The sequence below is a fragment of the Salvelinus alpinus genome, chromosome 1, assembly GCF_045679555.1.
Source record: "Salvelinus alpinus chromosome 1, SLU_Salpinus.1, whole genome shotgun sequence".
Taxonomy (NCBI): Eukaryota; Metazoa; Chordata; class Actinopteri; order Salmoniformes; family Salmonidae; genus Salvelinus; species Salvelinus alpinus.
Genome location: NC_092086.1, coordinates 55,971,082 through 55,998,323, shown reverse-complemented (window position 1 = coordinate 55,998,323; position 27,242 = coordinate 55,971,082). Strand labels below are relative to the sequence as shown.

At 41.5% G+C, this 27,242-nt stretch overlaps 1 protein-coding gene across 2 annotated transcripts; it reads left to right on the top strand.

The window, feature by feature from the left end:
* Positions 1–679: 679 nt before the first annotated feature.
* On the top strand, positions 680–22,207 carry LOC139581061 (nuclear body protein SP140-like protein). Of its 2 annotated transcripts, none has more exons than XM_071410418.1 (15): positions 680–1,018; positions 2,026–2,200; positions 2,431–2,709; positions 2,865–2,984; positions 4,872–5,005; positions 9,102–9,149; positions 9,484–9,532; positions 9,726–9,845; positions 10,516–10,655; positions 10,865–10,933; positions 18,306–18,433; positions 18,593–18,710; positions 18,902–18,976; positions 21,240–21,383; positions 21,597–22,207. In XM_071410418.1, exons 1-15 carry the CDS (start codon positions 875–877, stop codon positions 21,708–21,710), a joined length of 1,857 nt encoding a protein of 618 aa, XP_071266519.1. In that variant the 5' UTR covers positions 680–874; the 3' UTR covers positions 21,711–22,207. The 2 variants fall into 2 exon arrangements, with proteins under 2 accessions (XP_071266519.1, XP_071266529.1); XM_071410428.1 differs by having other exon boundaries at positions 882–1,018; positions 2,002–2,200.
* The last annotated feature ends 5,035 nt before the right edge of the window (positions 22,208–27,242 follow it).

Genomic DNA, 27,242 nt, shown 5'->3' with positions numbered 1-27,242 from the left:
AGCAGTTAAATCGACATCCATTAATGGAAAATGATCTAGCGAGTTTAATGAGAAAGGATTATCATTTTAATTCCTTAAATTCCTTTGTTAGTCAAGTTAGCTCTCAATAATGATTATTTTGATGGAAAACCGAATTTTGCTTCTTATGTCTTTATAAGTTATGTTGATATTCCTTCTTTATTCGCTCGATAACGTTATGGGGAAAGGTGGCAACTCCTCGCTTACTGCAGAAGAAAATGGGCTCATTTCCATGCCTTGTGGTTCAATGTTGAGTGGTATTTGGGCTAGACATTTCAGCGAGACCTGTCAACCCTTGCGCCAATGGCTAAAATGGCTAAATTACTTCCGAACAAGAAGGGTCCACGGAGCTCCTCAAATATAGAACAATGAGTTAAAAAAAATCTATAGCCTCTCCCCTTGTAGCCCATGAAATCACATGAATACTCACTTTCCAAAAAATCCATAGCCTCTCCCCTTGTGGCTCATATGAAATCACACTTTCACTTTCACTTTCCAAACATCACTTGAAGTGTACTTCCGTGCTTGTGGGATATCTATTTTATCTTCGAAAATAACTTTAATAACAACTTGTTGGCCTACAGTTGAAAACGTTGTCATTACGTCCTCTCCGTCCTTCGTCCAAACCCGCGTCTATCGGTACTCGTCTGATTGAATCAATCCGCCCGGGGCCTGTATTGAAATGTAAATAGTCTACATCACGTCAAACTTTAATTTATAAGTGTATATATATGCCACCCAATATGAACCGGATCGTTCATTATTAAACTATTAATAATATTCAGTGACCTGGTAAATATTGGATTTTTTTCGACAAAGAAAAGTGTATTGAAGACTTGCAGTTGCGTCTGCGCCAATGGACCAGTTGGATTTTCTGACAGATGAGGAGTTACTGCGGTTTTTCCGCTGTAGTAGGACAGAGATGTCGTGCATGGAGCAACCACACACCTTTCTTAACCAGCTCCGAGACCACCACCTCATTCCGGAAGAAATGTACAAGGTGAGAGCAGTAGACTGGACTACCAAGTTTCTATACACACACCCGCCCACTCAAAGTTTAAGCAAGCAGCGCTAAATTACATCCTACCAACCACGGACCCACGCCGACGTCTTTTAGATGTATTATTTTTTTTGTCCTGACCTGACTCTTATTGGGAGGTACGGATTGGACTTGACCAAATCGGAACCAATCACAGACGTCAATGTTTGGTTCAGATTTGGTCCGGTCTGTACTGGCCTTGATTTCAACGTCCACAGACATCTAGTCGGGACAGGCCTTTATTTGGCCTAAACATAGATGTGTATATTTGGGCAAGATTTGGTCAGTCCGGATTTGGCCCAAACATTGACAGATGTCTATGATTTGTTGAGAAATCTGAACCAATCATAGACATCAATGTTTTACAGGTTTGGACAGCACTGTGCAGTAATGTAGAGCACAGCAGAGTACAGTACTGTAAATAAAAGTAAAGTATAGTTCAAAACAGTAGAGCACAGAGTATAGTACTGTATTCTACCCTACTTTACTCTACTGAACTAAACTGTACTCTACTGAATTAAACTGTACTGTACTCTAATGTATTATACTGTACTGTACTGTACTCTACTAAAGTAAACTATACTGTACTGTATCGTACTGTGCTCTACTATACTCTACTGAAAAAACCCCGATTAAACCGTGTAACAAAACAAATTGTAGTCTACAGAATTGATTTGGTAAAATTATTTATCCTATTTTGTATGCTCTTGAGTGTACTGTGTACACTAACACCAGTTACTGTCCTATTGCTAGCTGGTAACAGGTCTCAGAATGTTATTGTATGAGTGGAAATTGGAGTTGATGATCATTGATTCATAAGGCCTGATGTGTGTCCATAAATCCCTGTCTGTCACAGGAACTTATTGAGATGGTGGTTGCTAGAGAATCAAGTCTATCACTCCACTCCAGCCTTAATTTGACAACCCTCATAAATTGGACTATAGTTTTGTATTTGACCCCTCCTGCAGAAGCTGATTCGGATGAGGAGTAAGGAGCTGAGGGAGAAGGGTGTGTACCAGATGTTGGACTGGGTGGAGGCAAAGACTCCCAACAGCATCAAGGTGTTCTGGAACTGTGTGTTCAGGGACCACCTTCTGCTGCAGTACCCCACGTTACGCCTGCTACAAAACCGCCTGCTGGACGGTCAGTTCTGGAGTCTTCACTCTTATTATTATATTATTATGGCATTCGAATGGATAGGTTAATATCTAAATATAATTCTAACTCCTAGTAGAGTATAAATGTAGTCACAATGGTGGATACTTAGAAGTTGAAGTTCAATGCCCTGTCAAATGTATATTCTAATTGTTTTAATTAGTTGTAAATGATTTAGGTTGCATGGTTTGCTAAATTTTGCCTCCAATCCCATGCAGGGTCGTTCACATTCTATGAGAAACTGCCAAAGAAGGTGGAGAAGGAAGAGGAGGAGGATGATAAAAAGAAGGCTTCAGCAGAAGGAGAAGAAGAGGAGGAGGAGGATAAGAAGAAGGCTTCAGAGGAAAGGGAAGAGGAGGAGAAAGAAGAGGAGGAGAAGACAAGAAGGAAAAATAGTAAACAGAAAGAGAGAAGTGAGAGTGCTGAGGAGGAGCAGCCCAGCACATCCACCCAGTCCAACCCCAGTCAGAAGAGGAAAGTCCAGAGGCCGACCAACTGTGAGTCCCAGGATTCATGCTGCCTTCTGGGAAAGAGGAGGACTTGAGTCAGAAAGTCTAAAGTCCCTCTGTAACCTTTTTTTGGGGGGTGAAATATGTTTCTTTTTAATTTCAAGTCACATCTTAATGTTTGTCCGGAACGTGTCCCCATGCAGGTTTTCCTTCCAGGAAGGGGGAGAAAGATGACATCTGGACCAGGCCCATCTACAAGACCCAGCTCCCAGTCACCTGTGGGGACAAAGAAGGCAATCTCATCAGGAACAAGCTGGCCAAAGGTAGGTCGTAACAATGGACTTAATGTGATGTGATTCTCTGTGTTTCTGTGTAACGGTGGCTGTGGTTCGGTCCCAATAACCGTGCCTGAGACCTTAAAGGGACAATTTGCAGTTGCTACATTGGTTTTTGGACATTTATGATATGTATCCATTGATTCTTGAAGAATATAACTTATAAATGCCTCATGAACTTAGTTCAACTGTCTTACCCCATCAGAACAAAATATAAGCTTGTTTAACTCCAATGTTTGTTCACAAAGTAAATGTAAACAAACCCTCAAAGCATGGTTAAAACTAGAATGTTAATAGCATGGATGGTCAGTCTTTGCATCCATAGCCCATTTTATGAATTTGAGAGTGGTTACATTTCTCCAGCCCTGAGACCAGAGCCTATATCCACAAAGCATCTCAGAAAAGGTCCTAGGGATCCTGTTAAAACAAGTTTTAAGACAACAAAAAGACAACTCACAGTAGGTTTTAGGATATCGTAAGATACTTCCCAGACAAATTCTGAGTCAGGATTAAAATCAAGTTTATCTCAGCGGGGAATCACAACATTTTGAGCTTCCGCAAATGAAAGATAGTGATGATGCTCATTGACAATGTTGCAAATGATGGGGAATAACCAATCGTGATGAGACATTGCCCCGTGTGGCTCAGTTGGTAGAGCATGGCGCTTGCAACGCCAGGGTTGTGGGTTCATTCCCCACGGGGGGACCATGATGAATATGTATGAACTTTCCAATTTGTAAGTCGCTCTGGATAAGAGCGTCTGCTAAATGACTTAAGTGTAAATGTAATTGCCAGTTGTGAACTCTATAGGTAAAGCGCTTCAGACAACCACGGCGAATCTGACTGTAGTCAAATGTTGCAAAAGTAAAAAGTTTTATATAATTTTAGCCTGGAACAATCACTTTTCCTACTCTAATATGTTGGCAAATATAACCTTTTTTATTATTCTGATGGTTTCTAAAAGTGGATTATTTTCACAAGATTACCTTTATATCAACACACTCGTCACTCCCATTTAACAACTCTGAATTGCTTTGCCACAGGAGACATCAAGTCACTTGCCGATAATGTTGCATACAACGTTTGAAAGGTCTATCATGTTCATCGAACATTTACATTTAAGTCATTTAGCAGACGCTCTTATCCAGAGCGACTTACAAATTGGAAAGTTCATACATATTCATCCTCAAGTCACAAGTCAACATAAGCCCTAGATGCTTTCAATTCAATTTCAATTTCAATTGCCGAATTTACAGGCATGCCCAATTTAGACATATTTTTTGTAACAAAGTGATGTTGCTCTCCAAATGGATAACTTGAAATAACAGAAAAACTGGTGTATTTATTAGCCTAGTGTTTATAAGTATATATACTTGTAGAATAGGCCTCTTGAAATCGTTGTCAAAAGCTCAAGACATACTGTTACATGTACAGTAGGTCTAGATTATTAATGGATTGATCATATAGAAATATCTAAACATTATTTTAACAACTCCAAAGTAATTGCATGTGGCGCAGGAACCACTGACTTACTGCATTTTTCCATTACCAAGACACCTGCTGATAATTCTTAACTGGTTAGGACAGCTCATGAAGTGTCCTAAATATCTGTCGAGTAGGTGTGACTTTTATGACTAAAGGCATCATGCATAGCTTTTATGTTTACCCGATAAATGTTCTACTATGAGACCATTTGTGGATACGGGCCCAGATCTAATGTATAGTCTTTAGTGGGTTAACACTGTATTGTGATGTGCAGGAGACCCAGGTTTCAATCACAGTCAGGCAAATGTGTACTGCGGTCTATTTGACTTTGCATTGTTTTAATTTGTGGTGGTATGTATGATGTCTGACTTCCTCATTGGTTTGTTTCAGGGGAGAGGTGCATTGTGGTCCAGGGTCGCTGGTTCACCCCAAGTGGCTTTGAGGAGTTTGGGGGGAAGAAGACCAGAAAGAACTGGAAGTACAGTATCCGCTGTAGCGGCACCACTCTGGGAGAACTGATCCAGGTACAGCATATATTTTGATTAGATTTATTTGACCATTTAAAAACACAATTCAACCAGATGTGCATACAATTGATTTAAAATCATAAAATAAAACACAGAAAAGTTGAACAGCTTGGTCACTTTTCATACTCTAATCAGGCCTATGTCATTTGGACAATGTTGCCATACACTACTACACTGGGATATATATATAGGTCTGTATCATATACAATATCATATAGGGGAGACTGGGGTTGGTTGTCACACTTTTTACTCTTGTGTGTATTTCTCAGCACCAGCATATTTTACAAGACTTTTCAATATTAGGAGAAACACCAAGGTGTTGGGTTGAAATGGGGGCCCTTTTTAGCCTCATCTTATTCCAACACGGAGTCACTGTAAGACCTTTAAACAGGTTAATATTCACAAGGTCGCAGGGCCGGACAGTTTACCAGGACGCATACTCAGAAAATGCACTAACCAGCTGGAAAGTGTGTTCACATACTGTACATATTTTTTTGGAACTCAGTCTCGCTGTCAACTTACTTTTGAAAGGTGAAACTTAGACATTGGGTAGTGCATCATCAGTTTTCCTCATCAGATCAACTAGTCCATGTCAGTTAATGTTGTTTAGCTAGGTGAATGCCTTCTTGATGTCTTGACATGTTGCTTCAATATATCCACATCATTTCGCTCCCTCATGATGCCATCTATTTTGTGAAATTCACCAGTCTCTCCTGCAGCAAAGCACCCACACAACATGATGCTGCCACCCCCGTGCTTCACGGTTGGGATGTTGTTCTTCGGCTTGCAAGCCTCCCCCTTTTTCCTCCAAACATAACGAGGGTCATTATGGCCAAACAGTTCTATTTTTGTTTCATCAGACCAGAGGATATTTCTCCAAAAAGTAAAATTTTTGTCCCCATGTGCAGTTGCAAACTGTAGTCTGTCTTTTTTTATGGCGGTTTTGGAGCAGTGGCTTTTTCCTTGCTGAGCGGCCTTTCAGGTTATGTCGATATAGGACTCGTTTTACTGTGGATATAGGTACTTTTGTACCTGTTTCCTCCAGCATCTTCACAAGGTCCTTTGCTGTTCTTTTGGGATTGATTTGCACTTTTCGCACCAAAGTATGTTCATCTCTAGGAGACAGCTCTTTCCTGAGCGGTATGACAGCTGCGTGGTCCCATGGTGTTTATACTTGCATACTATTGTTTGTACAGATGAACGTGGTACCTTCAGGCGTTTGGAAATTGCTCCCAAGGATGAACCAGACTTGTGGAGGTCTACAATTGTTTTGCTGAGGTCTTGGCTGATTTATTTAGATTTTCCCATGATGTCAAGCAAAGAGGCACTGTTTGAAGGTAGGCCTTGAAATACTTCCACAGGTACACCTCCAATTGACTCAAATTATGTCAATTAGCCTATCAGAAGCTTCTGAAGCCATTGAATCTTTTTCTGGAATTTTCCAAGTTGTTTAAAGGCACGGTCAACTTAGTGTATGTAAACTTCTGACCCACTGGAATTGTGATACAGTGAATTATAAGTGAAATAATCTGTCTGTAAACAATTGTTGGAAGAATTACTTGTGTCATGCACAAAGTAGATGTCCTAACCGACTTGCCAAAACTTTTGTTTGTTAACAAGATATTTGTTGAGTGGTTGAGAAACGAGTGTTAATGACTCTGACCTAAGTATATGTAAACTTCCGACTTCAACTGTAGCCTTTTCCCTCATGCCTCTCTGAATTGTTAACAGACGTCATGTCTGTGACAGAGATGCAAATGCAGTGAATTGTGCATAGACCTATCAACTTTGTGACTGTCTGAAGAGTCACAATGACAGCTCAAAGAGGCACATGTTCTTTTATAGCAGCGATCATCAACTAGATTCAGCGGTTAGACGTTTTTTTCTTGAGCGGATGGTCGGGGGGCCAGAACATAATTACAAATCATTTGTAGACTGCAAATTGACCGCAAGAAGCCCAAACAGATATAAAATTTGACTAAAACATAATAATTTGAACCTTGCTTGAATTTGTATATGATATGATTACAGGTGTGTGGAAATACTTGAACAGATTTCACGAAATAAAATCACTTGGAGCTAATTTCCTGCGATTTTTAGAGTTCTTTTTTTATGTCCAACAATTAAAATTCAACCCCAAAAAAAACGGAAACTTGGTGGGTCAAATGAAACCACCAGCGGCCCAAATTCAGCCCGCAGGCCGCCAGTTTGGGAACCCTGTTTTATCGGCTATACTGTAGGGGCTTCCTGTAGGTTTTATTAACTGCATTCGGGTCGCATGTGCAGTCCGGCAGTGTCAATTATGGTGTGCTTTGAATTAGTACCAACTTTGTGTGAAGTAAATGCGCTAGGCTAAAGTTTTCCATGCAACAACCTGTTAGGATAATGTGCTATTTTATTTTTTGCTAATCTGATGCTGCTCATGTTGTGGGAAAATGTCATTTTATTTTGGGATGAAATGTGAACAGTATTCCGGATCCCGGTTTCCCATGTTAATCCTTAACATACACACACACACACTTTCACACATACGCTGCTGCTACTGTCTATTTATCCTGTTGCCTAGTCACTTTACCCCTACCTCAATTAACAAATTATCTTTAATTAATTCTACATTGTTGGAAATGGATCCATTAGTTACTCTACACCTGTTGTTTCAGAAGCGTGACAAATAAAATGTAATTTGATTTGATTTTAGACGCCATCAAACACACTCTTCCCACTTGTGACAACCAGCCCCATCGTGGGGTTGGATGTCACACAGTATGGGGTTGGTTGTCACAATGTTTGCTAGTAGTTATTCCTTTTGAAACAAGAAGTGAAACAATATAGCAAACACATTCTTAGAAATAGCCAAGCCTTTCTTTTTTTTCTTTTTTTCCCCCCCTTTTTCTCTCCCATTTCGATCTTGTCTCATCGCTGCAACTCCCCAACCGGCTTGGGAGGCGAAGCTCGAGTCATGCGCCCTCCGAAACATGACCCGCCTTATCGCACTTCTTAACACCCGCCCGCTTAACCCGGAAGCAAACCGCACCAATGTGTCAGAGGAAACACTGTATACCAGCCTGCAGGCGCCCGGCCCGCCACAAGGAGTCGCTAGAGCGCGATGAGCCAAGTAAAGCACCCCCAGCCAAACCCTCCCCTAACCCGGACGACGTTGGGCCAATTGTGCGCCGCCCTATGGGACACCCGGTCACGGCTGGTTGTGATACAGCCCGGGATCAAACCCGGGTCTGTAGTGACGCCTATAGCACTGCGATGCAGTGCCTTAGTCTGCTGCGCCACTCGGGAGGCCAGCCAAGCCTTTCTTTGATCGAATTAAAGACATGCTCCGGAACTTTTGCGACTAGTAAGCATTTTTTTCCAACCTCCCGCCTTGGGCTGGATGTGTCAATGTGTAGTTCACACATGCATAACCTATGAGCGAAATGACTCTCACCTTAATTAGTCATGAAATCCCTAGTTTAAAAGTGATTGTTTACTGGGATCTGTGTGGTATAATTTTCCCTACATTTACCCCCATGTGGGCCAACCCCCTAGCAATTAGAGTTCTATCCAATGAGCTTCAGCCCCTTGCCATTTGAGTGACAGCTATCGAGATGCACACAGCAGAGCGAGATAAATAGGTTAAAAATATTTATCTCGCTTCACCCCTATTATGATATTCCCATAATTCAAACATTTACTAAATAATACAAACATTATGAAAAACGTAAAACACCTCAATATTTTGTCATGCTGACATGAATTTTTACCAGGTGGATGAGTTCTTTCAAAGAATTCACACATTTTAACTTTTAAAATATTACACAGCTCCATTTAGATTGGGAATTAATTAGCACTTTGACAACCAAACCGTAAGACAACCAACCCCGGTCTCCGGGGCAGCATATCGGTTTATCATTACATATACCAGAAAATTGGGCCAGACAGAGCAACGAACTATAGCTACACATTATACCCTTTTTGTTTTTCTGTAAAGAAACTAACTGTACAGGTATTTCACTGATATTTCTTTTTAGTGTTGAGTGACTGAATGGTATGTCTGTTTCCCCTTCTCTCCCCCTTCATTTCATCATCCCACCAACCTCAGGAAGGTCATTTAACTTCACCAGACTTTAAAAGAAGAAAGAGTGCACAGGTAGGAGACCAAACTTTCAATATACCACATCCTCTGGATTAACAGCCAAACTTAATTTGACTATATGTACTGCATCGTCATAGCATCTGAGTACATGTTGTTTATGAACGTTAGTCATAAATTTGTTTTATTGCAACATCTAACTTGACAATAGCTTAGCCTTAGCCGTTGATATTGTGACATATATGCGGGCATGAATTTATATTTATTGTGCGTGATCATACTTTGACCATTGATATTTTTATTTGTCCATGTTCTTACCATATTAGATAAAGAAGAGTCTGGTATGTGACTGATATATGTAAAACTGGTCTGTCCCTTTTCTCCTATCTAGGCCAAGAAAGCACTGTTTCCCTCCAACCAATCAACGGGCTCAATCACAGGTATGTGCACTAATCACAACTCAATGGAATCTTTCTGAATCCTTTAGACATGACTATCTGGTAAAGGGGATGGTGTTGTCTCTCTAACTCTGTTTTTGTTGTTATAGGGTTTTGTGAATAACACAGGCCTGACCCTTCACACTTATATAATAAACCATCTTTCCCTAAACCTCTTTGTTTATCTTTACTTCAGAATCTAAGGAGGATGACGATGATGATGAGGAGGAAGAAGCTGAGCAGGAAAAAGAGGAAGTCTTCAAAGTCACCTGTGGAGCCATCAATGGAATGCTACATAAGGATCGGTTTGCATCAGGTACAAATTTTATTCTCTCAAGGTTTAGTAAACAACATTCTATAGCTATCGCCATGTCTTTGAAACTATTGAAGGTACTGGAGACACTTTTACATGTTGCCAACCCTCTTTCTCTGGCTGCACCTCAAATACTGCCTCCACTTAGTGCTTTTATCAAGCAGAAAACCCATTTCAGCAGATCCACAAGGTCTGCCATGAGAGGGGACTGTATAGTTCCCTTCAGGAAAGCACCTTCAGTCAGACGTCTTTCACTGTGAGAGCTTCCCATGTCTGGAACTCACTGCTTTCAGACACACGTAACTGTGCAACAATCAACCTGTCTGTAGTTTTTTAGGTGTGTAGATATTGTTTGTTAATTTTCTGTCTTTTGTTTGGTTGCTTTTTGTGTCATTGCTCTTTCTGTCTGCGTACTAAGTGTTAGTTGTCATATGTTGCTCTCTGCTTTGTATGTGCTCATTGTCTGTCTGTACAGGGACTATGGTCAAAAATGTGCTGACTGGCTAAAACCGGCACTTGTACTGAAAATGTACCCACAAAAATAAACGTAATATTATCGATAATACACTACAGGTTATTTTACCATAGCCCTATGTCACTCTGGTCAGCTGTAGTGACCCATATTGGATTCATTTGAGTTTGTCCTTCTGCCCCTATCTTCTCTGTGGCCCAGGGTTGTGTGGAAAGAGCATCCGTACGGACCAGCGCTGGATGACCCCGGTGGAGTTTGTGACGGGGGAGTCAGCTCTGGAAGATCCTTCCTGGAAGAAAGACATCCAGTGGGACGGGAAACCACTCAGCGTCCTCATCGAGGTACACAGGGGAAAAGAACAGAGAGAGAGAGAGAGAGAGGAAGAAAGATGAGGGGAAAATAATGTATGTTTGGCACTTACCAACCTAATGTACAAGGAATGGCTTAAGATAGTCTGCCAGGTCTTTAAGGACCTGTGATGAAAACATTTCTCTTCTTCAAAAACATTTTACTAGTACTACTACTGTCTTTGTTTGTTTCTCATTTTCAGAGTAAGATTTTGGTCATTCACACTCTCCTGTGTAAGTGCAAGCTGTGCAGCCCTACGGCCAAAGACAGGGTAAGTTTCCCCCTCGACCCTCACGAACACGGTGGCACCCACTTACCAATCAGCCAATCACATAGTTTAAATAAATGCTTCAGTTTTAATAATGAAATTCCAAGATGTTTCTCAACATCACTGAATAGGGGATGATGAATGAATTAAGTAAGTCATTAAGTACATTTTCGTGTTAATTGACTGAAAACAAACATTAGAATGATTGACAGTGATAACTCAGTGATAATTCTTCTCGTGTTCTGCGCAGCATAAATAAATCAGTACATAATAGTAGATAAGGTTATACAAGCAATAATAATAATAACCCTAGATCAGTAAAAATTATAAAAATAAATACAGAAAAATGGAACAGAAGGTGTTTAAACCTGGTCACGAACAAAGAGAAGATTCAAGTGTGAGACAGGCCTGTACACAATCTACAGTGCATTTGGAAAGTATTCAGACCCCTTCACTTTTTCCACATTTTGTTACCTTACAGCCTTATTCTAAAATGGATTGAATAAAAAAAATCCTCATCAATCTACACACAATACCCCACCCATCATGACGAAGTGAAATTTTTGTATATGTATTAAAAATAAAAAAACAGAAATACCTTATTTAAATACAGTTGAAGTCGGAAGTTACATACACCTTAGCCAAATACATTTAAACTCTGTTTTTCACAATTCCTGACATTTAATCCTAGTAAAAAATCCTTGTCTTAGGTCAGTTAGGATCACCACTTTATTTTAAGAATGTGAAATGTCAGAATAATAGTAGAGAGAATTATTTATTTCAGCTTTTATTTCTTTCATCACATTCCCAGTGGGTCAGAAGTGTACATACAATCAATTAGTATTTGGTAGCATTGCCTTTAAATTGTTTAACGTGGGTCTAACGTTTTGGGTGGCCTTCCACAAGCTTCCCACAATAATTTGGGTGAATTTTGGAGTCAGGTTTGTAGGCCTCCTTGCTCGCACACACTTTTTCAGTTCTGCCCACAAGTTTTCTATAGGATTGAGGTCAGGGCTTTGTGATGGCCACTCCAATACCTTGACTTTGTTATCCTTAAGCCATTTTGCCACAACTTTGGAAGTATGCTTGTGGTCATTGCCCATTTGGAAGACCCATTTGCGACCAAGCTTTAACTTCCTGACTGATGTCTTGACATGTTGCTTCAATATATCCACATAATTCTCCTCCCTCATGATGCCATCTATTTTGTGAAGTGCACCAGTCCCTCCTGCAGCAAAGCACCCCCCACAACATGATGCTGCCACCCCCGTGCTTCACGGTTGGGATGGTGTTATTCGGCTTGCAAGCATCCCCCTTTTTCCTCCAAACATAACAAAGGCCATTATGGCCAAACAGTTATATTTTTGTTTCATCAGACCAGAGGATATTTCTCCAAAAAGTACAATCTTTGTCCCCATGTGCAGTTGCAAACCGTAGTCTGGCTTTTTTATGGCGGTTTTGGAGCAGTGGCTTCTTCCTTGCTGAGAGGCCTTTCAGGTTATGTCGATATAGAACTCGTTTTACTGTGGAGAGAGATACTTTTGTACCTGTTTCCTCCAGCATCTTCACAAGGTCCTTTGCTGTTCCGGGATTGATTTGCACTTTTTGCACCAAAGTATGTTCATCTTTAGGAGGCAGAACGCGTCTCTTCCTGAGCGGTATGACGGCTGCGTGGTCCCATGGTGTTTATACTTGCATACTATTGTTTGTACAGATGAACGTGGTACCTTCAGGCGTTTGGAAATTTCTCCTAAGGATGAACAAGACTTGTGGAGGTCTACAATTGTTTTGCTGATTTCTTTTGATTTTCCCATGATATCAAGCAAAGAGGCACTAAGTTTGAAGGTAGGCCTTGAAATACATCCACAGGTACACCTCCAATTGACTCAAATTATGTCAATTAGCCTATCAGAAGCTTCTAAACCATGACATCATTTTCTGGAATTTTCCAAGCTGTTTAAAGGCACAGTCAACTTAGGGTATGTAAACTTCTGACCCACTAGAGTTGTGATACAGTGAAATAATCTGTCTGTAAACAATTGTTGGAAAAATGACTTGTGTCATGCACAAAGTAGATGTCCTAACCGACTTGCCAAAACTTTTGTTTGTTCACAATAAATGTTTGGAGTGGTTGAAAAACGAGTTTTAATGACTCCAACCTAAGTATATGTTAACTTCCGACTAAGTATTCAGACCCTTTGCTATGAGACTCGAAATTGAGCTCAGGTGCATCCTGGTTACATTGATCATTCTTGATGTTTCTACAAATTGATTGGAGTCCGCCTGTGGTAAATTCAATTGATTGGACATGATTTGGAAAGGCACACACCTGTCCAGGTAAGGTCCCATAGTTGACAGTGTACTAGTTTGCCAAAAGGCACCTAAAGGACAGACCATGAAAAACAAGATTCTTTGGTCTGATGAAACCAAGATTGAACTCTTTGGCCTGAATGTCAAGCGTCACGCCAGGAGGAAACCAGGCACCGCTCATCACCTGGCCTATACCATCCCTACTGTGAAGCATGGTGGTAGCAGCATCATGCTGTGGGGATGTTTTTCAGCATCAGGAACTGGGAGACTAGTCAGGGTCGAGAGAACGGATCAAAATACAGAGAGATCCTTGATGAAAACCTGCTCCAGAGCGCTTAGGACCTTGGAAGGTGAACCTTCGCCCCAGTCCAACAGGACAACAACCCTAAGCATACAGCCAAGACAACGAAGGAGTGGTTTCAGGAAAAGTCTCTGAATGTCCTTGAGTACCACAGCCAGAGCCCGGACTTGAACCAGATCGAACATCTCTGAAGAGACCTGAAAATGGCTGTTCAGTGACGCTCCCCATCCAACCTGACAGAGCTTGAGAGGATCTGCAGAGAAGAATGGGAGAAACTCCACAAATACAGGTGTGCCAAGCTTGTAGTGTCATACCCATGAAGGCACGAGGCTGTAATCGCTGTCAAAGGTGCTAAAACAAAGTACTGAGTAAAGGGTCTGAATACTTATATAAATGTGATATTTCCGTTTTCTATTTTGAATACATTTGCAAACATTTCTAAAAACCTGATTTTGCTTCATCATTATGGGGTAATGTGTGTAGATTGAGGAGGGATAAAAACAAATTGATAAATTTTAGAATAAGGCTATATGTGAAAAAGTGAAGGGGTCTGAATACTTTCCGAATACACTGTATATACATATATGCACTTTGCTAGTTGTCTGGGGCTGAATATTTTTTAAATTTAATAATAGGTCACCCTTTTTCTTTTAGGCTTTATCAAAAAAATTCAGCAAACGGAAGTACACAATGGACAAAAAACTGTTTCAGTTTCTCCTCATCGTTCAGCCACATACAGTAATGCCAGGGTATATTTGGTGGACTTTCTGGAATAAGGGCAAGCGTATCGTGGTAGAAAGGGCAATAAAGGATCCAATAAATATTATTCTCTATCTCTTCGAGGTCACAATAGTTAGGCTTTTCTCTTCCATTTCACCCACCTGTTTAAATACGCAGAGGCCATATCCCTGATCTTACCTGTGCACATAGGGATCTCTTGCTTTTAGGTATGTTGTACACAATATATCTCTCACACACGAAATCCCCCCTAATCTAACAGAAGTTTCTCAATTTGGGTTCATGATTAATCTCCTCCACCCATTTATTTTCATATTGCGTCGTCACTTGTTTTTTTTAATAGTGTCTAAGTCAGCAAAAATGGAAGGGGGAGAAGGTAAGGAACTTGTCTGTCAAAATTGGTTGAAAGAAAATTGTGATAAATAAAAAGTATAACAGTTTCATTTAAGGACCAATGGTTTGTCAAACTAATTCACAAAATGACAACCGGATTCAAAACCTTTTCAATTTAAATTATTATATAGAATTCTTACATCCAATAGAATGTTATATAATTATTATAGGTTGGATACAACCATCCCAGTTCTGCAGATTTTGCCGCGAAGAGACAGAATCGTTAGATCACCTTTTTTTTTTGGTACTGCCGATATGTAGCTTGTTTTTGGTTGCAGGTTCAGGAATTGCTGAAGAATTTAATTTACCTGGAGCTAACTCTGCAAATAGCACTGCTGGGTGATTTGAAAAGTCCTACTCAAATCGATCAATAATATAATAATACTCTTAAATTTTTTTTGTTATCTTCAATTTACAATCTGTAGAAACTACGAGAATAGAAGGGTTCAGGACTTTTGTGAGATATCACCACAAAACTGGAGGGTGTTCAGAGATAGATTGGAGGGTTTGAGGGGAGCTAAAGGGTGGGATAAAAATTAAGATAACTAATGTAAAATATACTGTGTCTGTAAAATGTATAGAGTATGTACAAGCTGGAATTAGAAGCGAATGTATTGTTGTCTATTCATTTTGTCCAATTAGGTGCGGGATGATAGAGTTAGGGGAAAATAATAAAGGAAAATACAGTATATGACAAATTTACAGTACCATTCAAAAGTTTGGACACCTACTCATTTCAGGGTTTTTCTTTTTTCGTACTATTTTCTACCTTGTAGAATAATTGTGAAGACATCAAAATTATATAAAAAAACACATATGGAATCATATAGCAACCAAAAAAGTGTTAAACAAATATATTTTATATTTGAGACTCTTCAAAGTAGCCACCCTTTGCCTTGATGACAGCTTTGCACACTCTTGGCATTCTCTCAACCAGCCTTGAGGTAGTCACTTGGAATGCATTTCAAATAACAGGCGTGCCTTGTTAAAAGTAATTTTTGGGAATTTCTTTCCTTAATGCGTTTGAGCCAATCAGTTGTGTTGTGACAAGGTAGGTGAGGTATACAGAATATAGCCCTATTTGGTAAAAGACCAAGTCCATATTATGGTAATAACAGCGGAAATAAGCAAAGAGAAACGACAGTCTAGAATTTCTTTAAGACATGGTCTGTCAATCCGGAAAATTTCAAGAACTTTTAAAGTTTCTTCAAATGCAGTTGCAAAAACCATTAAGCATTATGATGAAACTGGCTCTCATGAGGACCGGCACAGGAAAGGTAAACCCAGAGTTACCTCTGATAAAGAGGATAAGTTCATTAGAGTTACCAGCCTCAGAAATGGCAGCCCAAATAAATGTTTCAAGTAACAGACACATCTCAACATCAAATGTTTAGAGGAGACTGCGTGAATCAGGCCTTCATGGTCGAATTGCTACAAAGAAACCACTACTAAAGTACTTCAATCAGAAGAAAAACTTGCTGGGACCAAGAAACACAAGCAATGGACATTAGACCGTTGGAAATCTGTCCTTTGGTCTGATGAGTCAAAATTTGCGATTTTTGGTTCCAACTGCCGTGTCTTTGTGAGATGCAGAGTAGGTGAACGGATGATCTCTGCATGTGTGGTTCCAACCGTGAAGCATGGAGGAGGAGGTTTGATAATGTGGGGGTGCTTTGCTGGTGACACTCAGTGATTTATTTAGAATTCATGGCACACTTAACCAGCATGGCTACCACAGCATACTGCAGCGATACACCATCCCATCTGGTTTGTGCTTAGTGGGACTATAATTTATTTTTCAACAGGACAATGACCCAAAACACACCTTCAAGCTATGTAAGAACTCTTTGAACAAGTAAGAGGGATGGAGTGCGGCATCAGATGACCTCAACCCAATTGAGATAGTTTGGGATGAGTTGGACCGCAGAGTGAAGGAAAAGCAGCCAATAAGTGCTCAGCATATGTGGGAACTCCTTCAAGACTGTTCGAATAGCATTCCTCATAAAGCTGGTTGAGAGAATGCCAACAATGTTGTCATCAAGGCAAAGGGTGGCTACTTTGAAGAATCTAAAATACATTTTGATTTGTTTAACACTTGGTTACTATATGTGTCACACCCTGGTCTGCTTCATCTGTCTTGTGCTTGTCTCCACCCTGCACCAGGTGTCTCCCATTTGTTCCCGTTATTCCCTGTGTCTTTATACCGGTGTCTTCTGTCTGTCTGTTGCCAGTTCATCTTGTCTTGTCAACCACCGTGTTTTTCCGTGCTCCTGTTTTCCTAGTCTGTTTTTCTAGTCCTCCCGTTTCTGACCCTTTCTCTGCTCTGACACTGAACCCGCCTGCCTGAACATTCAGTCTGCCCTGACCTCGAGCCTGCCTGCCGCGCCATACCTTTTGGACTCTGACCTGGTTTATGAACTTCTGCCTGTCCGCGACCTGTCTCTTGCCTGCCTCTTGTTTTTCAATAAATATCAGAGACTCGAACCATCTGCCTCCGGTGTCTGTATCTGGGTCTCGCCCTGTGTCGTTATAACATGATTCCATATGTCTTATTTCATAGTTTTGATGTCTTCACTATTATTCTACAATGTAGAAAATACTAAAAATAAAGAAAAACCCTTGAATGAGTAGGTGTGTCCAAACCTTTGACTGGTACTGTATATTTACCCCAAAATATATGGGGGATTTGAAATGATGCAGACAATTAGATTGTGGCTCCTATCAATGTATCTGCAATATTAAAGCTGATCTACCCCCTAAAAAAATATATTAAAAGAGCATCTATATCTCCCTTAATTTGTTTTCAAACAAATGTTCAATGTCAGACTGTTGGCAAAGTTCAGACATTTCAGTTGCTCATGCTCCCCATATGAAGAGATGCCATTGAAAAACTTTGATGGGTATTCTGGCAAATGGCATATCCCACAGTCTATTCCAAAGTCCCCAGTTATTGTGCAAACTTGTGGGGGGGGAAATCACGTAAGCAGAAAATCATGTACTGCTTTGAGCAACCCACACTCCTCCTGAATAGAACAGGAGACATACACATGTCTGATACAGTTTGGAATAAGTGGCATAACTAATATCTTTGAGTGGTTTTGTTCTTCCTATGACTCCCCCAAGAGCTCTACTTCCTGAGTCAGCCAGGTCAGATGTGCCATATAGAAAGGTCATATGTTCACCAAAATAAATACCCCAATATTTGTCATTGCTAGTAAACTCAAGAATTTCTCCACCAAAACTAAAACTGAAAAACACTTCTCTTAGTACTTGGTTTTCTAAAATGCATTTTAAGTTTTTTAAATGTTTTTATTGATCACGTGTCTCCATCTTTAACACCAATTGACAGTACTTAATATCATTTTCCGCAGGTCTTGTTCAGTTTCTGCCATCAAAATAATATAATCAGCATTTCATCAGTATATATCTTTCTCTGGTATTTAACTTTTAAGTGTATTTTGTCAAATCATTAATAAACATAGCAAACAGAATTGGTTATAAGGAGACTCCTTGTTTTACACCCGAGGGTGTGGGAAATCAATCTGTACGATATTCGTTAACACACAAACAGGCAGTTGGTGCTTGATTGTTAACCAATTCCTTCTCACCTTCCTCTCTTCTCTGTCTTGGCAGCATGATCACGATAACGATGACGACTGCTTCATCTGTAGAAGCCAGGGCAGCTTGATATGCTGTGATGAGTGTCCTCGCTCCTTCCATCAGAGATGTCATCTTCCTAATGTGGATGATGCTATGCTGAGGTGAGAACAGTTGATGAGAGAGTGAGATTGATACAAGAGAGGTCTGTTTGTTCTGTGTAGGTAAACTTAGCTGTCAGCTGTGTGTGTGTGTGTGTGTGTGTGTGTGTGTGTGTGTGTGTGTGTGTGTGTGTGTGTGTGTGTGTGTGTGTGTAATCACAGGGATAATCTTCCGTGGGTGTGTACATTCTGTGTACTGAGGACCAGTCAGTCGTGGCGTTACCCCAGTCAAAAGACTTACCAGGAAGCCTTGACCTGCCGAATCTCTGACCACCTACTGGTAAGGAGCTTGAACAAATGACTGCTACCATTGTTTCATTGATTGACAGGCAATTTGACCAATCTATCTATATATCTATCTTTCAGTCTGTCCATTATAACCATCAATAAATACTTGACATTAAATAATTATTCAGACTTAAATGTAAACAATATTTGACCAGTCACATAAAGGTGTGTTTACTCTGACAGGAATGCCAGTATCTCCTGCTGTGTCTATACCAAGCGGACAAGGACCACATCATTGTGGCAGATCCTTGCATCAACGTAAGTTTGCTTGGTTCTCTCTCTCTTGTGTGTGTGTGTGTGTGTGTGTGTGTGTGTGTGGTGTGTGGTGTGTGTGTGTGTGTGTGTGTCAAAGTTCACATATAAACTCAACGTCCTCTCACTGTCAAAAAAAGAAACTGTCAAAAAAAGAAACGTCCTCTCACTGTCAACTGCATTTATTTTCAGCTAACTTAACATGTGTAAATATTTGTATGAACATAACAAGATTCAACAACTGAGACATAAACTAAACAAGTTCCACAGACATTGGACTAACAGAAATGGAATAATGTGTACCTGAACAAAGGGGGGGGGGGGTCAAAATCAAAAGTAACAGTCAGTATCTGGTGTGGCCACCAGCTGCATTAAGTACTGCAGTGCATCTCATCCTCAAGGACTGCACCATATTTGCCAGTTCTTGCTGTGAGATGTTACCCCACTCCACCAAGGCACCTGCAAGTTCCTGGGCATTTCTGGGGGGAATGGCTCTAGCCCTCACCCTCCGATCCAACAGGTCCCAGACGTGCTCAATGGGATTGAGATCCAGGCTCATCGCTGGCCATGGCAGAACACTGACATTCCTGTCTTGCAGGAAATCACGCACAGAACAAGCAGTATGGCTGGTGGCATTGTCATGCTGGAGGATCATATCAGGATGAGCTTGCAGGAAGGGTACCACATGAGGGAGGAGGATGTCTTCCCTGTAACGCACAGCATTGAGATTGCCTGCAATGACAACAAGCTCAGTCCGATGATGCTGTGACACACCGCCACAGACCATGACGGACCATCCACCACCAAATGGATCCCGCTCCAGAGTACAGGCCTCGGTGTAACGTTCATTCCTTCGAAGATAAACGCGAATCCAACCACACCCCTGGTGAGACAAAAACGCGACTGGTCAGTGAAGAGCACTTTTTGCCAGTCCTGTCTGGTCCAGCGACGGTGGGTTTGTGCCCATAGGCGATGTTGTTGCCGGTGATGTCTGGTGAGGACCTGCCTTACAACAGGCCTACAAGCCCTCAGTCCAGCTTCTCTCAGCCTATTGAGGACAGTCTGAGCACTGATGGAGGGATTGTGCGTTACTGGTGTAACTCGGGCAGTTGTTGTGTTGGTTCCGTTTTTCTGTGCTCCGTTTTATTTACTTAACAAATAAGGAACACTCAAAATGTGCACTTATAAATAATAACAATTTTAATAAAAATATAGCTGTAGACGGAAGTCAAAGATCAAACATCACACATATAACTGATGTCTCTCATGAGTGCCCCATAGGAAAAGTCCAAGTTGCTTTTATCATGCTTGACCAAGCCCATGTATACACAGCTATACAAACTTGCAAGAGATACAATAGTTCCAGTGTTTTCTTAGGCCTCAGCAGTAAATGTCCACTCCCCCAAGTTGATTTATAGAGGTATGTCTGACTAGCCTCTTATCTCCTCTACTCCCCTGCAGGGCTCTTTGTTTATCTTTGAAATGCTTTCTCACAGACCATTTCTTTATAAGAGGCAGAGACTTAGAAAATACTGTGGAACAATTCTAAAACCGTACAATGGATATATATATTGTTAATCTGTAGTCTAGGACCCTATAAATGTAGAGGGGTCCCATAGCCCCTCCCCTTCTATTAATACAACATAAGCATAATCAATTATTATAACACATCAAACATTTGGTGCAGCCCCTATCATGACCCCAATTTGACCCATCAGTTGCCATCCTGTACCTGTCCCGCAGGTGTGATGTTCGGATGTACCGATCCTGTGCAGGTGTTGTTACACGTGGTCTGCCACTGCGAGGACGATCAGCTGTCCGTCTTGTCTCCCTGTAGCGCTGTCTTAGGTGTCTCACAGTTCGGACATTGCAATTTATTGCCCTGGCCACATCTGCAGTCCTCATGCCTCCTTGCAGCATGCCTAGGGCACATTCACGCAGATGAGCAGGGACCATGGTCATCTTTCTTTTGGTGTTTTTCAGAGTCAGTAGAAAGGCCTCTTTAGTGTCCTAAGTTTTCATAACTGTGACCTTAATTGCCTACCATCTGTAAGCTGTTAGTGTCTTAACGACTGTTCCACAGGTGCTTGTTCATTAATTGTTTATGGTTCATTGAACAAGCATGGTAAACAGTGTTTTAAACCCTTTACAATGAAGATCTGTGAAGTTATTTGGATTTTTACGAATGATCTTTGAAAGACAGGGTCCTGAAAAAGGGACGTTTCTTTTTTTTGCTGAGTTTATCTCCGTCTGTATGTTTCATTGCCAGGTGAGAAACTACACCAGTGTGAGAAAGACCCCTATATGGCTGGACAGGGTTGTGGAGAAGCTGCAGCAGAATCTCTACCAGTCAGTGCAACACTTTGTGTCTGACGTGTTGCTTATCTTCACCAACTGTGCCACATTTAACAGGGTGAGACTGCACTACTGCAGTATCCAATGTGAAGACTCGGGGCAACGTTTTTGAAAACAAATCTTGGAATTGTGCTAATGCATGAATAACACTTTAACAATGTGTCTTTGTTTAATCCATAACAAATATGAATTAGGCTAAATGAGTTGTGTTTTATGCATTACTAGTTTATTATGTTTTCTATACAAATGTGTGTGTCTTTTTTTAATGAAGGATAATGCAGAGTTGCGTGGGATGGGCGAAAGATTGAAGGATCTATTTGAGAGAGAGTTCAAGAGTACATTCAGCATCCAACTTCAGCATCCAACTGCATCCAACAGCCAGTAGAGCCTTCATCAAGTCTGTACTGTTATCTCACTATGAGACAACAGGGAATATTCACCATGCCCTGGTCTTTGTATACAGTCCTTTCATGAATTTCTTTCATTTGTTCTAGCAGTCAAAATGGGTGTGTGATAATAATTGAAATAGAATGATGGTGATAACATTGCATTTCACACAGTAAATGTTGCTTATCTAACTTCTCATGCAAGAGCCTTAGAAGTTCTTACCTTCCAGGCTTCTACTTCTGGTTAGGCCTTACATGCATTTATGTCCAGGGATTCTGTCGAAAATAAACTCATGAATTTCTAAAACAATGTACAACATACCAGAGGTGTTGACTCGAGTCACATGACTTGGACTCGAGTCACAATTATGATGACTTGCAACTCGACTTTGACTTTAACACCAATGACTCGTGACTTGACTTGGACTTGAGAATTATGACTCGACCTGCCTTGATACCGTCCCCAAGCCCAAATATTAAAAATGATGCTATTAAAGTGTGCAGCGCATCAACTCTTCATTTAACGGATTACAGTTTGAATCGGACAGCAGCCAATCAAATTGTACCAGCTGAGAAAAAGTTGTGCGTGGCAGTGCAGAGGAACGTCGGCGGGTGAATTCAGATGGAGCCCTTGGAAAGATGATACCCCAAATTAACGACGCTGTATCAAGAAAAAACGGATTGCAACAATTTCCAACTTTGTTCGACATTTGAAGCTGCACAAAGAACAGTAAGTCGTGGCTAAGATCGCCGACAGATATACATTTTATTACTTTACTGGTGTATCATGTAGGCTAACGTAACGTTAAATCAATGAGCCTCCACACAGTCAGTCAGTACGGGAAAGTGAACATTGCACCCAAGATTGAGCTACAACTGGCTAGGCAGTTGGTAGCCTAAATCCTGCCTGATGTTACTGCTGTTCTTAAAACCATTGACATACGTTACCCTACTGTAACCACACAGAGAGAGTGTGTGTGTGTGTGTTAAGGTTGCGCCCCATAGCGATCCTTGATAGTCATCACTATTGGGGGGGTGTGTCTTTCTCATGGTTACCCATGTACAGTTGAAGTCGGAAGTTTAAATACACTTAGGTTGGAGTCATTAAAACTCGTTTTTCAACCACTCCACAAATTTCTTGTTAACAAACTATAGTTTTGGCAAGTCGGTGAGGACATCTACTTTGTGCATGACACAAGTCATTTTTCCAACAATTGTTTACAGACAGATTATTTCACTTATAATTCACTGTATCACAACTCTAGTGGATCAGAAGTTTACATACACTAAGTTGACTGCCTTTAAACAGCTTGGGAAAATTCTGATAGGCTAAATGACATAATTTGAGTCAATTGGAGGTGTACCTGTGGATGTATTTCAAGGCCTACCTTCAAACTCAGTGCCTCTTTGCTTGACATCATAGGAAAATCAAAAGAAATCAGCCAAGACTGCAGAAAAAAAATTATAGACCTCCACAAGTCTGGTTCATCCTTGGGAGTAATTTCCAAATGCCTGAAGGTACCACGTTCATCTGTACAAACAATAATCGCAAGTATAAACACCATGGGACCACCCAGCCGTCATACCGCTCAGGAAGGAGACGCGTTCTGTCTCCTAGAGATTAGCGTACTTTGGTGCGAAAAGTGCAAATCAATCCCAAAACAACAGCAAAGGACCTTGTGAAGATGCTGGAGGAAACAGGTATAAAAGTATCTATATTCACAGTAAAACGAGTCCTATATCGACATAACCTGAAAGACCGCTCAGCAAGGAAGAAGCCACTGCTCCAAAAAAGCCAGACTACGGTTTGCAACTGCACATGGGGACAAAGATCGTACATTTTGGAGAAATGTCCTCTGGTCTGATGAAACAAAAATAGAACTGTTCGGCCATAATGACCATCGTTATGTTTGGAGGGAAAAGGGGGACGCTTTCAAGCCGAAGAACACCATCCCAACTGTGAACCACGGGGGTGGCAGCAGCATGATGTGGGGGTGCTTTGCTGCAGGAGGGACTTGTGCACTTCACAAAATAGATGGAATCATGAGGGAGGAGAATTATGTGGATATATTGAAGCAACATGTCAAGACATCAGTCAGGAAGTTAAAGCTTGGTCGCAAATGGGTCTTCCAAATGAACAATGACCCGAAGCATACTTCCAAAGTTGTGGCAAAATGGCTTAAGGACAACAAAGTCAAGGTATTGGAGTGGCTATCACAAGGCCCTGACCTCAATCCTATAGAACATTTGTGGGCAGAACTGAAAAAGCGTGTGCGAGCAAGGAGGCCTTACTAACCTGACACCGTTACACCAGCTCTGTCTGGAGGAATGGGCCAAAATTCACCCAACTTATTGTGGGAAGCTTGTGGAAGGCCACCCGAAACGTTTGACCCAAGTTAAACAATTTAAAGGCAATGCTACTGTAACGAATGTGAAATGGCTAGCTAGTTAGCGGGTACGCGCTAGTAGCGTTTCAATCAGTTACGTCACTTGCTCTGAAACCTATTAGTAGGATCACGACTTTTATTTTAAGAATGTGAAATGTCAGAATAATAGTCTAATCCTATTAGTAGTGTTGCCCCTTGCTCTGCAAGGGCCGTGGCTTTTGTGGAGCGATGGGTAACGACGCTTCGTGGGTGACTGTTGTCGATGTGTGCAGAGGGTCCCTGGTTCGCGCCCGTGTCGGGGCGAGGGGACGGTTTAAAGTTATACTGTTACATTGATGCTGTTGACCCGGATCACTGGTTGCTGCGGAAAAGGAGGAGGTTGAAAGGGGGGTGAGTGTAACGGATGTGAAATGGCTAGCTAGTTAGCGGGTACGCGCTACTAGCGTTTCAATTAGTTACGTCACTTGCTCTGAAACCTATTAGTAGTGTTGCCCCTTGCTCTGCAAGGGCCGCGGCCTTTGTGGAGCAATGGGTAACGATGCTTCGTGGGCGACCGTTGTTGATGTGTGCAGAGGGTCCCTGGTTCGCGCCCGTGTCGGGGCGAGGGGACGGTTTAAAGTTATACTGTTACATTGATGCTGTTGACCCGGATCACTGGTTGCTGCGGAAAAGGAGGAGGTTGAAAGGGGGGTGAGTGTAACGGATGTGAAATGGCTAGCTAGTTAGCGGGTACGCGCTAGTAGCGTTTCAATCAGTTACGTCACTTGCTCTGAAACCTATTAGTAGTGTTGCCCCTTGCTCTGCAAGGGCCGTGGCTTTTGTGGAGCGATGGGTAACGATGCTTCGTGGGTGACTGTTGTTGATGTGTGCAGAAGGTCCCTGGTTCGCGCCCGTGTCGGGGCGAGGGGACGGTTTAAAGTTATACTGTTACATTGATGCTGTTGACCCGGATCACTGGTTGCTGCGGAAAAAGGAGGAGGTTGAAAGGGGGGTGAGTGTAACGGATGTGAAATGGCTAGCTAGTTAGCGGGTACGCGCTAGTAGCGTTTCAATCAGTTACGTCACTTGCTCTGAAACCTATTAGTAGTGTTGCCCCTTGCTCTGCAAGGGCCGTGGCTTTTGTGGAGCGATGGGTAACGATGCTTCGTGGGTGACTGTTGTTGATGTGTGCAGAAGGTCCCTGGTTCGCGCCCGTGTCGGGGCGAGGGGACGGTTTAAAGTTATACTGTTACACTACCAAATACTAATTGAGTGTATGTAAACTTCTGACCCACTGGGAATGTGATGAAAGAAATAAAAGCTGAAATAATTTTCTCTACTATTATTCTGACATTTCACATTCTTAAAATAAAAGTCGTGATCCTAACTGACTTCAGACAGGGAATTTTTACTGTGAAAAACTGAGTTTAAATGTATTTGGCTAAGGTGTATGTAAACTTCCAAATTCAACTGTATTTCAATGGAAATATAACGTTTATTTGGAAAGTAATACATATAGATATTTTTGAAAGCATTCATGATTTGAGTAAATGTAATATACTTTTACTCTTGTTAAAAATATGAAATGGTATTACATTTGGTGAAGAGCACACTATGACTTGTTTAGGACTTGAGACTTGACGGTCTTGACTTGGGACTTGAGTGCTAAGACTTGAGACTTACTTGTGACTTGTAAAACAATGACTTGGTCCCACCTCTGCAACATACTGTAGGTCTACTTGTTTGACTGTTTAGCCTACCACAGTGGTCGCCAACCAATCGATAGACTAGTCGATCTTCAAGGCATTCCTAGTCGATCATAAAGGCTTGCGCTCCTTTTTTAAAATCGTGTTGAGCTGTTGCCTGTAGGTGCACTTGATTCAGAAAGTCCTGCGCACCGGGTAAGCAAAGTGTTCCCATGAGACAAACTGCCTACCCGACGGACCGGCAAATCCGTGACTAAATCAAGTGCACCTACTGTGCTGCCCAATCGGATAGCTCAAATCACCGTGGCTACAGAGCTTCCATGACCCTGGCCACAGCCAAGTTTAATAAGCTACCAGCCTACGTAAGATTTAATAACTTTTAAAACCATGACCACAGAGAGACTGTCAACGAATACAGCAAAGAGCTGCGGTTTTCATGAGTGAGTTCATGGTTAAGTTGATATTCAGCACTGTCACTGTTTTTATTCAACACTATTACAAAACGCGCTTCTCTGTACTTCCGCTCGGGCTGCAGCTGCAAAGAATGAGTAGGCAAGTATCGATAGCCCTGCATTTTATTATTATTAGCAGCTCGTCGTGTCGATTTTAATATTAAGAGATATTTTACTTTCTCTGGTCATAGGAACAACATGAATTTGTGTATGAGGCAGATGCGGTGCGACTCGTGTTTCGCCATCAGGTGGAAGACGGTGTCCCCTCTCTCTGGTCAGTTTCACGGGAGGAAAGGAAGGAGAGCGCAAAGACCGTGAGAAGCGGTTGGGAAAAATCGTTTTGAAAGGTCATCCAACTCGGAATTCAAAGTCGGAAACTCTGGCATCTTTCTAGAGCTCCGATTTTTCGACCTGGAGATCACTGACATCGTGATTTGACCTTGTTGACCATCCGATGCAGGTACCATCAGTCCAGTAAAACAAAAAAGCTAATTATTTCAATTCATGCTCTACAGTGCCTCACAAGTGCTAAACCAACTGATATATTTTGTTATCAAAGCTCGTGTTCTGAAATATAATATGGTCTGATTAACAATATTGGCAGGCCAATCATATAGCCAATATGCTGTGATAATGTATTAGGCCAACTGCCCAAACCTCATTCCTACAAAACGGTTTGTGTGAGGTTAATGTAAAAAAATACATAATCATATGAGCAGTAGATCTCAGCTTGCTTTTTGACTGCGAAAGTGATCTTGACTCAGAAAAGGTTGGCGACCACTAACCTACCAGAATGTGGTTCTGTTGGGGAGAATATCATCAGACAGAGCAGCAGCGCCCTCTTCAGGGCAGTTTGATCAGGGTCTGCGTTGCATCTCTGCCCTCGTGCAGGGCCTGCGCACACTGGTATCGTCACCACAATTGTCAGCAGTGAATCCCTGCCCAGAGCTGCACAGCAGCGTTGCACAGACATGCTTGGTAAAGAATGCAACCATTTCTCTTGTTGT

Coding starts and splice junctions, on each gene's coding strand:
- LOC139581061 (XM_071410418.1), top strand. CDS start 875: ATGGACCAGTTGGATTTTCTGACAGATGAGGAGTTACTGCGGTTTTTC. Junction 9,533..9,725: donor ATCAACGGGCTCAATCACAG/GTATGTGCACTA, acceptor TCTTTACTTCAG/AATCTAAGGAGGATGACGAT. Junction 10,656..10,864: donor CACTCAGCGTCCTCATCGAG/GTACACAGGGGA, acceptor TCTCATTTTCAG/AGTAAGATTTTGGTCATTCA.